This window comes from Clarias gariepinus, chromosome 4 (assembly GCF_024256425.1).
Source record: "Clarias gariepinus isolate MV-2021 ecotype Netherlands chromosome 4, CGAR_prim_01v2, whole genome shotgun sequence".
Lineage (NCBI taxonomy): Eukaryota > Metazoa > Chordata > Actinopteri > Siluriformes > Clariidae > Clarias > Clarias gariepinus.
The window spans coordinates 32338761-32353868 of record NC_071103.1 but is presented as its reverse complement, the minus strand read 5'-3'; the positions used below and the strand labels follow the sequence as shown (position 1 = coordinate 32353868).

General features: G+C 39.7%; 1 protein-coding gene across 5 annotated transcripts in view; it reads right to left on the bottom strand.

The window, feature by feature from the left end:
• LOC128520391 (E3 ubiquitin-protein ligase HECW1) overlaps positions 1 to 15108 on the bottom strand; it is a 97001-nt gene that overhangs the window by 37602 nt on the left and 44291 nt on the right. For 3 of the 5 annotated variants that reach the window (XM_053494611.1, XM_053494610.1, XM_053494612.1), the window contains 4 exons: positions 7969 to 8111; positions 7572 to 7672; positions 6050 to 7447; positions 4185 to 4271 (listed from right to left, as the gene is read on the bottom strand). In XM_053494611.1, coding sequence (XP_053350586.1) covers positions 4185 to 4271; positions 6050 to 7447; positions 7572 to 7672; positions 7969 to 8111 — 1729 coding nt within the window. The remainder of the gene's footprint in view (positions 1 to 4184; positions 4272 to 6049; positions 7448 to 7571; positions 7673 to 7968; positions 8112 to 15108) is intronic. The other 2 variants (XM_053494614.1, XM_053494613.1) reach the window with 1 other exon arrangement.

Genomic DNA, 15108 nt, shown 5'->3' with positions numbered 1-15108 from the left:
CAGGCAAAAAAAAAAAAAAAAACGCAGTCTTGTACTCATAAATCTCCTAAAGGTGGCAACAACTGACTAACACAACATGGGTGTTAAAATACCCTCCAGTCATGATCTGGACCAGAATCCAAAAGCCATGTATCTTTAATGGTTAGTCTTTAGTCAGGTGTGGGTTGTGGGTAGCAGTGTGGTGGAACTGCAAACAGTAACTACAGTCAGACCACACAAACACACTGTTCTGCGAAGTGTCTTACAAGCTTGAACATTTTTTTCCCGCTATTTCAGACACCTGCTGTTTGCTCTCCTGCACTCTTTTCCTTCCATATTAATCACCTCTCACCTTCTCTCCTACCCCCCATCTATCTCCATCCTCTCTGTCTTTAATCTTAAGCGCAGGAGGAGCCAATGTTTTGGAGTGCATGGGGAGGTCTGAGCCATATGTTTAAATTTAGCCCAGTGATGCATTGCCAACAAATAATTCAAAATAGGCACAGAGAAAAAAAAAAGAAAAAAGAAAAAGCCTTATAGTGCCGAACACTGCAGTCACGTGATGTGTAGAGGAAGCAATTCAGCATATGGGCTGAAAGCTTAGGGATTACTTAGCTGGTGCAGTGAAGAGATGACAAAGCAAAGGATAAAGGAATTATGACTCTACTGTATATAATAGTCTAATACAGGAAGGCAGCTCGAAGAATCCCGACCATCTCCATCATCTTGTAAAGGAATCCTTAACCCATCATTTTTACAGTAATTAATCCATTGCTATAATTTGGTATTTTGGTCTGGCATTACAGCTTACTCAAGGGGTCGGGTTGCCACCTCGACACCCGATTGTCATTTACACACTACAGGCAATTTGTGAACACCAGTGAGCCTAATCTGCATGTCTTTGGACTGTGGGAGGAAACCGGGGTATCCGGAAGCAACCCACCAAGCGTAGGGAGACCCCGAGTCCGGAATCGAACCAGGAACCTGGAGGTGCAACCGCTACACCACTGTGCCACCCATCTCTGCATGGACTTTCATTCATGGAAAATTCTTTTTTAATGATTTGTGAGGAATAAAACAGAATTTGCTGTGACAGCCATCATACCATCATCACAACAGCATGTCCTGAATTGTTTTCTTGCTTTTACACCATAGCAATTTGTCTACAATTATACATTTTCGTTTCATTTCAGGAATATGCTAGACATTTAACCGCTCATAGTTATAGGAATAATTATTATTTGGCTATGGCTTAGTGGTTATTTAGCATGTTCTTGCCGTGCTTGGCGGGTTTCCTACGTGCACTCTGGTTTCCTCCCACACTACAAAGTCATGCCGATTAGGCTAACGTGTATATGCCCTGGGATGGATTGACACCCTGTCGAGGGTGCCTCGTCAAGATCCAGGCCCCCTGCGATCCTGTATACAGGATAAAGCGGTATAGACGATGAGACTGACGAATTACAAGGCAAGTTATAGTAGTTCTCACTGTATACCAGCTTTAAACAATCATTCCCTTTCCCTAGTGATTATACTTTTTTTTTTACTTAAATACAGAACAACACATTTAAATTACCTGCAGTGCCCGCCATGCAAGTTTCTTTAAATAAGTTGTTAGTATACAGGAAGTGATGGTTCACTGCTTAAGGCTTTGGGCTCCTGCTTGGAAGTTAGATGTAACTTGAGCAAAGCTCTTAACTCTCAACTTCTCAGTTGTATCCTGTCTCAACTCTAAGTTATTTTGGATAATTGCTGTTATGTAAAATCAACACCTTCTGACCAACGAGAACAAAGAATTCAGCAATCCTGTGGTACAATAGGTTATTAATCCCTAACGATTGAGCTAACCACATTCTAAACAAGAGAACTCAAGGAGACTTTTGAAATTTCCTCTTACTCTACAGTATCATGAGTGATTAGTCTTGATTCTGTTACCTTCCTTATTAGGATAGCTATAGTTTAATAGGGACAATTGCCTGGGGTAGCACTTGGCGTAGTGCATGTGGTTGGCACAGTGTCCTCTTGAAGTGCCCCTCTGGGAAGAAGAATTTTCAGGGTGATCTATTTTTAGCATATTGGACATGCTCCCGTTTAACGAGAAAATCCAACGCTCAGCACTGTTCCCAACAGCTTTTTTTTTTATTACCAGTGTCCAATCTGCTGAGACACAAAGTTGAAATCTGCGGAAATGAGAGCATTTGAAAAAGGAACAGTCCTCTCGGTTTAAAGCACCGGAGCTTGACTTACTTCAAATGCACTGCGGGCACTTGACATGGAGAGGGGCATTTTACAGAAAGAGGATGTTATTAAATATCAATAGTGCACGGTATAAAAGGAATATGACTCATGGATTCTCTGGAGGGACCGAAACCTGCAGTTTAATATTTCCTATGCTTATCCTGGCAGAGTGCCAATTGCACTTTGCATTGAGCCATACTGATGAATGATACATCGTTTGTAAGTGTGATGTATGACCCTGCAAGCTAATGCAAGCCGCATTCATTTTCTTTCCGCTCAAAGCACTTCTGGCAGTAGGACTGCACGGTGGAATTTCTAATCAGTATCCTAAATTATGTTTTAGGACAGTCCTTTGATGGTTTGTCACATTGGAAATGACTTGACTACATACGTGAGTTCAACTCCGTGTAAATCTCATCATTGAAGAGAGGAGATTGATTCTACTTTTAGAGCCTTGAAGGTTATCCTGATGTTCAGAATACATCCCAGAAAAGGCCATGTCACTAAGGATTCACATCAATAAAGGACTTTAATACATTAAGCATTCTTATGTAATTAAACTCCTTACACTGTTTCCACATGTATGCCATGTTTTTGCACCATGCATTGATTTTAAAAACCAAAGTAAGGCTACAATTATTGTTGGGACGATCATCAATTCTAGTCGATTTCCTGTGAATCTCAAACGATCGATTATGAAAAAAAGACAACTGATCTAATTCATCAGAAGTTTCAAAAAACACACCATGAAACACACACATATATGATGTTTTTGTTCTGCTGTTTTTGTGTAGATGAAATAAGCACCAACATGCACATAATGCTGTTAACTTCCTGCTCATGACATTTTAATGTAAAATGGCAGATGATGTATCTCAAGGTGTTCTGTTAAACAGTTTTCTTGGAAAAAGTCTCCTCCTGAATGTGGGCATACTCAGATTTTTGAAAAAAAAGATAGAAGTAGAAAAAAAAAATTGCATGATGTGAAAAATCTGTCACAAGGAGTATGAGTACAATAGGAAATACTGGCTAGCCTACAATAACACGCTTCTGCTTTGACAGCTGTGTCATGTTTGTAATGTTAATTTATTCAGTAACAGACGCTTATAAGAGTAATCCTAGTTGATGTACATTTGTGTAATGCACTCTGGGTTTAGTAATAGTAAATGGTAGTGGGAATAATGTTTAGGAAAAAATACAAGTGCAAGAAGCACCGTACTGTGCGTGAAAGCGATTGTTAATCCATAATAGATTGATTGACTCAAACTGATGATCGATTATGGAATGGATACAGACTACCAACACTACAGTAGTTAAAATATATTCAAACAAGTTGCTTTATTATAAGTTAAACACATTTGAGTCGTTAAATGATTGTAATTGTAAATGGTGAAAAACACTAGTCTATGGGACTGAGAAGTATGTACAATCTTTTACACACCAAAAAAAATACAAATTGCGTGCAAATTGCACAAGTTGTAATGCAACTTTTGCATTTCTTAATATACTGTAGTAGATTCCAAGAAAATTCGATTTGTGATCAATTGTACAGGTAGTCCCTGACTTACGAATGAGTTCCGTTTTGGGAGCACGTTTATAAGTCTGATTTGTTCTTAAGCTCTTCTTAGTAAATTATCTAATGGGAATGTTAATATTTCTTTTGATTTGCTTTGTCCTTAATAAAGACATATAATTAACTCACTAGTTGGCTAAATACTTAACTTTTTTGTTCATTTTGATGTTTGGCCTTCCTAGTTCCCAGTTGCCTAGCAACAATGTTCCTATTAATTTCACCACTTAAACAATGAGCCAATTGAGTGTTTACTTTTTTTCTGAAAGCGCAAACTCATAAGATCGACCAACAGATTGCACACTGTGGGACAAACAAGCACACACAAACACACATAACCACGGTGCTCAAATGTAAACAAGGGATAAAGGGTAGGGAGTGGTGGAGGTTAGCTTACTTGGAGGCAATGAGTCATCAACACTGGGGTAATGGTGGGAGGTGGGCCGCATAGCAGGAAGTTGACTGAATGGTTGGTGACTAGCTCCTACAAATGTGATGAAAATGAAAAATGGAGATTCACTATTTACAATCTAAAAGACATGGATAATCATAAACGGGGAAAAAAAAACATGAAATGAGAAAACAATGAAAGTTCTTGCATGATGAGAAACATAATGAAAAACATTAATGTGAGAATACTGTCTGGTTCAGACTGTTCTGAGGGTATAATGGGTAATATATTCTTTGGGTGTTTGTCTCAGAAATTCTAATTATTTCAGCTTGAAACAAAGCCATTGTTTGAAGAATCCCTCCGTGCAAAATTCATCTAGTCAACAGTCTCTCTGAGAAGGATTTATCCTTATATTGTTCAAAGTAAATGCTACTGCTTATTGATATCTGCTTGATATCAATTTGCACTAAAGTGTTCTCAACGGTTAAGGGATGAAAATGGCTTTCTTGCCATTTCTGAAGTACGGCTCAAAGAGAAACATCTCAAAAAGGAAAAAAAAGAAAAAGAAAAAACAAGGTTGAATTATAAGGAGACTATGACATCCATCCCACCCAGAGAGCACAGCCAATTTTGCTCTCTGGACACCCAGCAACTGTTGGGAGTTCCTTACATATATTTACATTTAGGCATTTGGCAGACGCTCTTATCCAGAGCGACTTACATTTTTATCTTATTACACATCTGAGCAGTTGAGGGTTAAGGGCCTTGCTCAAGGGCCCAACAGCGGCAACTTGGTGGTTGTGGGGTTTAAACCTGGGATCTTCTGAACCGCAGTCCAATGCCTTAACCACTGAGCTACCCCTGGCCACATATAGCACCAACTTTACATACAGCACCTCATCTATGTGCGTGATTAATAAATTGCATTACTGTAAGTGTAAACAATGTCTAAAGCCCTGAGAACACTCCATTACCCAAACAATATCTTTTCAGGAGTAATCCTATAGCCACTTTCCAGTGACGGATCAAACAGCAAGTGAGGGGTTGACACAAAGTGCACAGCACCAAAATCAATCAGTAAATCTAGATCATTAAAATGCCTCCACATGAGCGAATAGTCTATTAAAATCATATGCAAACTGGAGTTGTTCAATGGCTTTGTGTTTCTAGTTCAACAATCTTAACAGCAAATTTCCTGGCCATATGAAAATCAGCTGACTTGGCATTACAGTACAGCTCAGCATCAGTCTCTCCAATATCAGGACATACCAGACATGTTGGAAAAGTCAAAGGACTTAAGCAGTATTTGTGGATGAGTCATGAAGAACTCGCCAATATGCTATCCACTACCCACTGTGCTTGTGAGCAAAACACTTAACCCCTTAAATGGTCTAGAAGCACAGCAGGACGATGATTAAGCCTGTCTCTGACCCTTTCCCCTGTCCGGTAGGACAAAGCATTATTAGGACAAACTAGTCCTTGTGGTAATGCTGCTTTCAAGCCTTATTGATTTGATCTCCTTTTGGTCCTGGTAAGCTACTGGGAAAAAAAAGAGTAAATGTCACATCGGTGGTCAACAGTTATTGACATTCAGTGGTGTGAAACTCAACAGATTGCAGAAATGTCAATCTAAATCTCTGTAAATCCGGAAAAGTGACAAAGATCTTTCTATCACTGAGAGCAAACAAGGGCAAATCTTAGGTCAAGGGTCAATTGATTTGGTTGTTGTTATTATGGCAGTTTTTCAAGCAACTTAAATTCAATCATCTGTGATTGCAACAACTGAGGCCACATTTTGACATTTATTTGACAATCAATACTCAGCCATATATTTTTCTCAAATAAGAAAAGTACAGTACATCTTTTCCCACCTGATGACCCAACACTGGGACCAGCTACTGGAGACTGAGCCTGACCTCCATCGTTTTGCTCCTCCATCCACTGGGTGGAAGCATCTCCCAACTCCCTTGAATCTGGGCTCTGTCCTGAGTCTGTTACCGACTCAAAGGCACTGTTCTCCTCCTCTTCCTCCTGCGAGGAAAATACGGTGCTCTCTGACAGACGGGTGCTGTCCACAGATGATAGCCGCGTGTGGCTGCAGAAGCGGTTTCGTCCCTCGTGACCTGAGTTGCTGTAACAGGACGTGCTGTAACATGATGTGCTGTAGCATGAGGTGCTGTAGCATGAGGTGTCACACAGTTCACACTCGCTCTCCCTGTGAACCCGGTGGCCTCCTCCACCGCTTTCAGTTTCCGCATCTTCACTCTCGAGACGTGAGCGGGTCTCACCATCCAAGAGCTGGTTGAGCTCAGAGAGCCGTTCGATGGAGAGGCTTGGAGGCAGAATCCTCCGACAGCAGGGTCTAAGACATTCTGGGACTACTGACGGAGACCGAGTCTCACTGGATCCTTCCTCATTTTCCTCAGTCACCTCTTTTTCGTTCTCAAGTTTTAGGCTAACATCCTCAGGAGAGTCCGGATCAAATGTCTCCGCATCATCTTGGCTGTGAGAGCCCTGCTGGGCAGAGGGAAGGCTGTGCAGGAGGTGATGTATACGAATGTAGTGCGATCGTGGTGTTTCAGGTTCGGTGCACGATGAGGCAATGACTGTCTCAAGTTCAGAGACAGGCAGTGAACAGGGCCGGCGTTTCATGGCACTTCGCTTCATCATACATGTTGTCCTTGGTGAACATGGTACTGCACTCTCACTCTCTTCCTCCACTCTTACTTCTGGTTGCTCTGAGCCTGTAGCTCCTTCTAGTTCAGTGATTTCTTCCCCCTCTGGCTTTATCTGAATAACTTCTTCCTCCACCTCTTCATCTCTTATGACTATTTGACCTGCAGCTTCATTCCCATGATCTTCCACAATATTGTCTGTAACATCTGCATCACCATCATGATGCACCTCTCCCAGCTCCTCAACTAGTTCCTCAGGGCTCAGCTCCTGATGTTCAGTGAGCTGAACTGTGTATGACAAATCCTCCAACGGTCTGTTCTCTTCCTCCTTTGGTGCCTCCTCTAGATCTACATCCTCCCCTGATTCCTCTGTGCTAGACACAATATGATCAGGGGAACTCGGTTTAGCAGAAGAAGGTAAGGGCAAAGGATTCTGTTCCTCCACATTCAGAAAAATATTTTCATTAAGCTCATTTATATCTTCATTTTTGTCATCTAAATCAGTGGGTGTTTGTTGGTCAACATTCAGCTCCTCCACTTCCTGATGATCAGGAGTCACAGCACCATCTGCATTCACAGATACCTCCTCATCATCTACAAGACATATAATGACAATTTGTCACTAATGTGAAAAACCTACAGTATAGTATAACTAAACCACTCTTAGGTAAACCAGTCTCATACATAAAAAGTATTTATATCGTAAAATAATGGAGACCTGGCTGAATTGAAGATGTTATCTCAAAGCGAAACTGAAGCTGTCCACTGACATGATCTGTTGGCAGTCTGCGGCCTAAAGCATAGCTAATCACACGGTCTCTGTTAAGAAACAAGGACAATCATTACTACTGCTAAACTATGAGCCAGAAAACAGAAAAGGAATAAAAGTAAATTATCTGAAGAGATAAAAGTGAACTAATACTTAAAGAGTAAGGAATATTATACAACAAGCAAGGAATAAAAGAACAAAAATCCTACAAAGTATAAATGCACCCCAGACATTAGGGAAATTTATGGTGTTCATTAAAAAAAATATGTGTAAAAATCCACCATTTTTAAAGCATGCCAAGGAAAGCACGATTTTGTGACTACATTATTAAGTATACGACACTTACCCAATAGCATGCTTCTCCAGTAGCCGTTGCACAGGCACAGACAACTTGCCCAAAAAACGCTTGATGATGGGCCTGCTTTTGGCAAATTTGTCCTTCACTTCAATGTCCAAAACATCCGTGGGCAGAGAGACAAAGTTAAATTTCTGTAAAAATAAAGCAAGCCAAAAGGGTGTCATGCCCTTTTTAAAAAACATATTAAGGCCTTAGACTTTCCTATTTTTCATCTTTATTTGCATTCTCTTACACCATTTACTATTTGATAAAGTTAACGTAGAACATATAACGGTCACCCATACTATTAACACCACAACACATTGACACATTAATATCGTCCTTATCTGACATTATTGACATTAATAATATTGACATTAATAATATATAATGACTTGGGCACTGGTGGCTCAGTGGTAGGTGTTTCACCTGCCTTGCGGAAGGCCCATATTCGATTCCCAGCCAGTGCCCAAACCTCAGCCACTGGATGCAGTGCCGGTCCAAAGCCCGGATAAAAATGGGAGGGTTGCGTCAGAAGGGCATCCAGCATAAGACCTGTGCCAAGCTTGTATGTGCTGTGGCGACCCTTGCCGGGAGCAGCCGAAAGGCCAACAACAATGATATATAATGTCTGTGGGGACCAAAGCTATCCTGTCTGGTTTAATCTGAGAGAAAAGCCAATGTAGCACAAACCACTGAAAAAAACAAAACAATGCTGACCATGACAGAAAGGCACCAGAACCCCAGTGCACTACAGATCACCTTGCCCAGGGCTCAGCAGACAAAGGAGCGAAAAGGTTGCCAACCAAGCCTGCAAATTCCCCAGTTCTCAAGCTGATTAAGCACACAAGGGATGTGCCAGACAAACAAGGCTGATCCATGAAGGCCCCACTCTGCAGCCCACAGCACCCAAAGAATCCGCTACCAGTGTCCTGGTGCCAGACACCACAGTACACCCCAGAGGTCTTGTGGAGTCATGGCCCAAGGGGCTTTGTTTAGTACTGAAAGTACGAGCATTTTCACACACACACATACAATGAGATAAAGCTCAGAGGACTGGAACTAAACTGCTGTTTGGCCATAAGAAAACCACCTAGTAAGGTTGCTTAGGGATGCTTTAAATGGCTTTTTATAAGAAAAGTTATGAGCATTTTTTATGCTAGATTATAAACTGCATGTTTTGACAGCGTACTGCACATGCGTCAAACTGTGGGCGCGTCTTAAATCGACCACTGGACAGAATTTAATGACCCTTTCAGTCCTGTACGTAGATACAGGTATCTGTTTGAGGTTGAACCTGCATCATAAGTAAAATCAAAATGTTGAGTGAAAGCAATGTTATGAACAGTTATGTACCGGATTTAATAATCTACTTAAATAAGCTAATAATACTAATAATAATCAATTTAAACATACACCTGCACCAATTGATATTAATTAGAAAATCTAAATTGAATATTTTTACTGGGATTAGTATACTGTATATTGTCACCGCTGATATAACAGTGCTGAAGTGGTAAAAGTAAATTGTGCTGGAGAAGTTTTAGGACAAAACATAATCTTTTATCTGATCTATTTCTTTGATTTCTCATCTGTGATTCACCCCCCGATTATTAAATAGGGATTGTATTTGGCTGACGACAAAAGAAGTGCAACTTTGCCTAAACAAGGCACAAGTCACCTTACAAAATTGTATTTCTTTGTATAAATAAGCAGAGAGTTTTATATATTTTACTGATATATAAAAGATTAATATAAGTTTAATATCCCACCACTCTGCTCTTACCAGATTTCAGTCTGTGCAGAATGCGGTGAATTCCTATGTAGTTTAGGTAGAAGTAGAAAACAAAGACTGGAGTAATATGGGCCATACATTTAGCATGAGACTGCTATTTAAATCTAAAATAATGCACTTAATTAAGTTTTAAGTGATAAATAAAATGCTATGGTTGAATGGAAGAGAAACCCAGAGTAAGGATTCAGTGAATATGCATGCCTTCATATGGCTCAGTTTCATTATCCAAAATCAGACTGGTGGTGGGCCTAGATATGAGCTGTGACAATTACTCTCATCAGCTCCTATTGTCCTGCACAGCTAAAGGACAGCAGAATTCAGAACCTGTGTGTCCCTGGAGCTACAGTATTGGGAATGCTTAAGAAGCTGAATAAGCCTCTTTTAAAAAGCCTTGCCAGGGCCAAGTCTGAGTGATAAACCTGGATTTGATCCAAATTCCAAGGTCATGAGGAGAATACTGCTTTGTAAGGTGTAGAACACATCATGCCACAGTGCTGTTTGGAGATGATGAAATGTATCCCGAGCATTCGATTTAATTCTAATGCCGGCTTAGCCATATAATTGAATGTAATTCTGAGCAGAAGTCACTTCCTTTCATGGAAAAAAAGAGTCATCTTAGAGCAGTGCACTCTGAGAATTTGGCTGACTAACAGGCAATTTACTCTCGGGACGTTTTTATTATATTTCTACCTCAGTCAGCATGAGAAACTCATTACTGAAAAGAGCGTCTTCGGTATAAAGCACATCACATCATATCTGGTGCTTTGCTTTGTTCTTCCATTTTCTGCATTCAGCTGGGGTGGAAATTTAATATGTGCATCTAAAAGCGATAATCACACAGCAGTCGCCTCTTAGCCCCCTGCAGGTTTATCGTCCATTATGTTCACTTTTAAATGAACGTGACTGTTCTTTTTTTTTCCTGCTGTTTAGCCCAGGAAAAGCAGCAAAATCCACAGTCTTTCCTAATTAAAACCATTTATTTCATCCAAACACTCTTATAGGTATGTAACTCAGTTTTTCTGTGTTTAAAAATTAAAACTATGCTTTAAAATATTTAAATAAATGAAAAAAAAAAAAAATTATTCTACAAAACTGATGTTAGAGGGTAGCTACAAGTGTGTGCTAACTAAAATCAGTCTCAACAAAGCACTGAGGGCTTATTAATGGTTTTCAAAATCCTCACCAAGGCACAACAGCTACATAGTATGGGCCGTCATTAGTCTCAGGCCATCACAATAATTCCTAATCAATGCTTTAAAAAAAACTGTAGATCATCCAAATAGTGTTACTATTTATTATAGATCCTGAGACATTTTTAGCAGAGAGGGAATGTAATGATCTCTCCTGAAACGCTGCATTCTTTTACCCTGTGGCCATGTGAAAAGCTGCAGTCATGATGTCGTCTAAAAAAAAAAAAACAGCAGTAAAAAAGACAAGTTGATATTCTCCTAATAATTAACCAGAAAGTAACTGCTGCAATATGTTACAAAGTGGTGCTGGCTCATCCATTAGGTTGTACAGGCCACTGCCTAAGGCCACGGTGTGGTGGATTGGTTTCCAAGTGGCGCTTTTAGTCACCACATTGCTTCTCTTTAAAAGTGATGCTAAGTGTAAGCTAACTGATTTAAGGTTATCTAACTACAGGCACATTTGCCAGTGGCATAATGATGGATTAATTAAGCAATAGGCTTACTGCTTTTATGAAACGATAGCTAGTATAATCTAAAAAAAAAAAAATTCAATGCTCCATAAGCAACCAATTCTGTTAAACAATGTAGTCTGTTAGCAGCATGCATTGGTTGCTAAGCAACATAATAGGCAAAGATTAGTATGTTTTATGGAAAAAAGGTAAATATAGAATTTAATCACTGCCATGCAGTTACAAGTGTGTGCACCGTACAGTATATCAAGTATTGTCAAACTGCTCCAACTGTCACTCAGACAATCAAATTTTATAGCCGAAACCTAATAAACATACACTGCCCCGGACCAAAAAAAAAAAAACAAATAACTCACACTCTAATATTTCATCTGATCGCCTTTTTACAGTAGATAATGATCTTGGCACTGTTTTAATAAGCTTAGGCAATATCACAACATTTACTTTCCCATAGTTGCATTGATATTTCTCCTAAATCTTTTATTGATTATGGGAGAGTTGGACCGGAAACAATGGACCTCATGATGTGAGATTCACCAATATTTAAAAAATTTTTTTGCTCATCTCTTAGAAGTGGTCGAGAGCACTTTTACGAAAATAAGAAAAACTCCCAGTGTTACAGTCTGAAAATTGTTTGTCTGAAGCACATAGGTATAGTTTTAAACTTTACCAACATAAAAAAGTCATATAATCAAATGAAGATTATTTTATGTTTTTCCAGTAATTACAATGCTTGGATCATTTAATTCGTGGCCTAAAAAGATACTGTTGGACAATTGATCCCAATTAAGGCTATAAAAACCCTTGGATGCTTGCATGCATTCTGCTTCTGAGTGGCTTACAAATTGCTGTTAGATGCTCTCACCATCCAAAGTTTATGGAGAGAACATGCATTTAGAGATCACAGTTTCATGGATGAATGCACACTGAAGCATTTCAGACTGCCACAAACACTCTGAAACACATAATTATGGAAATCACTACCCAGTCCAACTGTTATAAACAACTTAACTTTATAAAACTCTAACAAAGCTGACAGAAGCAGTGCGCCATGTGCATCTCCATCTACCCCTTTCCTTTTATTTAACTGTGCATTCCTCGGATGACACACCATAGATCTTTTGCCATTGCTGTGGTTGGATTTACCTGAAATGACAGATCATGTTTACTTAACCTAAGTTTATTTCAAAGTACTTCAGATGGAATTATCTTTGCTACAGTTTTACATGCATCTGCTTATTCTATGCACCTCCAAATGTAAAATCACATGGAATCCATAATTCAGCCCACCTGGTTAAGAACAGATTGGGATGGATAAGAATGCTTGTGGCATCTGGTGTTGCTGGATGAGGTTCAATGTTCTTTGGGATTTCTTTAATGGTTCGTTGGTGCAATGGTTCATAAATACTTAAGTCTTTATAGTTTCCAAAAAAAACAAAAAAAACAATGGTGAGCTTCAACTCTGCGGTGACAGTTTGGAAAAGGCACATGTACTGTATTGGTGTGATGTTCAGGTGTCCACCAATTTTTGGTCCTTTGGTGTAAAATATCTAAATGTTCTCTCTATATACTGCATGTCATGATAGCTATTTGCCGAAAATAATTATGACAATTAAACAACCAAAACAAACCTGGGCTTTCTGATGCTTCCAAGCAAACTAATCAATGTCATAGCACTCAACTCTCATTTCATCTAGAGAGGTTTTAAAGACAGTGTTGTGTGTGTGGCCATTAAAAGGAATGCTATAAATGTATTCAGGGCTGAGAATCAGACTCTTTTCTGCCTATTATATATCCAGATCCAATTACACTTCACCAGAAGATAAAATAATATATATGGGATTCTTTGTAATGTAGCTATAATTTTGGGGATGTAAAATGCTGTCCTATGGACCGGACCCAGCATCACAGCACTGTCCTCATCATTTACACATTAAAAGCATAAGAAAGTTTCTAGAGGTTGGTAATGATACTGTAGTATTATTTTTCTATCATTACCAATTGTGTTTTAAGGTCTGCTGTACAGTTATACTTATAAACAAAGTTTAAGAAATCTTTTGCAGATTCTAAAGACTTTTTTTTTTAATAATTGACAATAATTGTCTGTGCTACCTCCTCTCACACATCCCTGTTCAGAAGCCCAGTACCCTGGCATAATAATGGTACAATGAACACAGAATTATGTATTAACAGGTATCATACTGCACGGCACTCACACTGAACTGCTCTAAAGGCGATTAGTCCCACTGGATTTTAATTAGGGGTATCAGTGTTAAGTGGGCTGAATACAACAGGCACACTACAATCTGTCAGATTTCTTTTATCTAATAAAAAAAATTATATAATTTTCATTCCACTTCACAATTATGTGCCACTTCATGTTGGTCTAGTACATGAAATCCCAATAAAATACAGCTAGTCCCAGACTTGCAAACATTTGAGTTATAAATCTGTGTAAAAATGCTCCTACACAATAACCTCCCGCCTTCTCCTCATCCTCTCCTGACGGAGGTAATTCCTAACAAAGGTAAAGGGCAGTTTAATTTTTACTTTGATTTTTACTTTATATTATTAATCATTTTTCTTTTTTATATATATATATATATATATATATATATATATATATTTTTTTTTTTTTTTTTTTTCTTCCAATTTTCTCCCTAATTTAGTTGTGTCCAATTCCTCCCCGTCACTAGGGAGCTCCCACATTAAGGCTACTACTACCATTCAGCCGGGAGGACGAAGACTATCACGTGTTTCCTCCGAATCACGTGACGTCAGCCGACCGCATCTTTTCGAACTGCTCGCTCACACACCGCTAGGGGCGGAGTAACACACTCGGAGGAAAGTGCTAGCCGCTCCTTCCGCGTGCGCGAGCTCACAGACGCCCCTGATTGGCTGTAGAGCCGTGATTAATGTAGGAGCGCGAGTACCTCTCATCCCTCCCCCCCTGAGAGAGCTTGGCCAATCATCTCTCTCCGTGCCTCCGGCTGTGAGAGGAAAACAGCATCAACAGGGGTTCGAGCCAGCGCTCCCTGGATGATAGGGCGAGCATTTTACCACTGCGCCACTCGGAGGTCCCATTATTAATTATTTTTATATAAATATTTTTAGTTTGTAGAACAAATTATTAGACTTTTGAAATTTTCACTTTATATTGTATATTTGTGTCATAGGTGTATGACACTTTGTCTGACTTATGAACATGCTCCTGGATTTGACCCCGTTCGTAAGTAGGGGACAACCTGTACATTTACGTTGTGGTTGTAACGTGACAAAATATGAAACAGTTTAAGGGGTATGAATACTTTTGCCAGGCACTGTAAAGACAGGTGTCTGGCTTTCTTCCTTCTTCTGGACGTCATAAAATGCAGCCAACTACCTGCTTGCAGTCATCCAGAGCAAAATTCCAAGCATATTTTTGCTAAATTCACAGCCATTGTTTAAAATTAAAGAGTGGTCTCACAAATATAATGCCTTTTAACCCAGATGGCTCAACAAAGATAGATCGGTGTGTGCAAAGATAGTTCACTCGTGCTGACTCAGGCAGCTTCCCCGGCTTCCCTGGCTCGGAACAGGGGCCGTGACGCGTACCTCCTTGCGGCCTTTTCCTCCTCGGTGGCAGGGTCACAGAATAAAGAGCTGCAGGAGCTCCGGCAGTGAGCTCACGGCTGACTTCATCGTGGAGATCAAA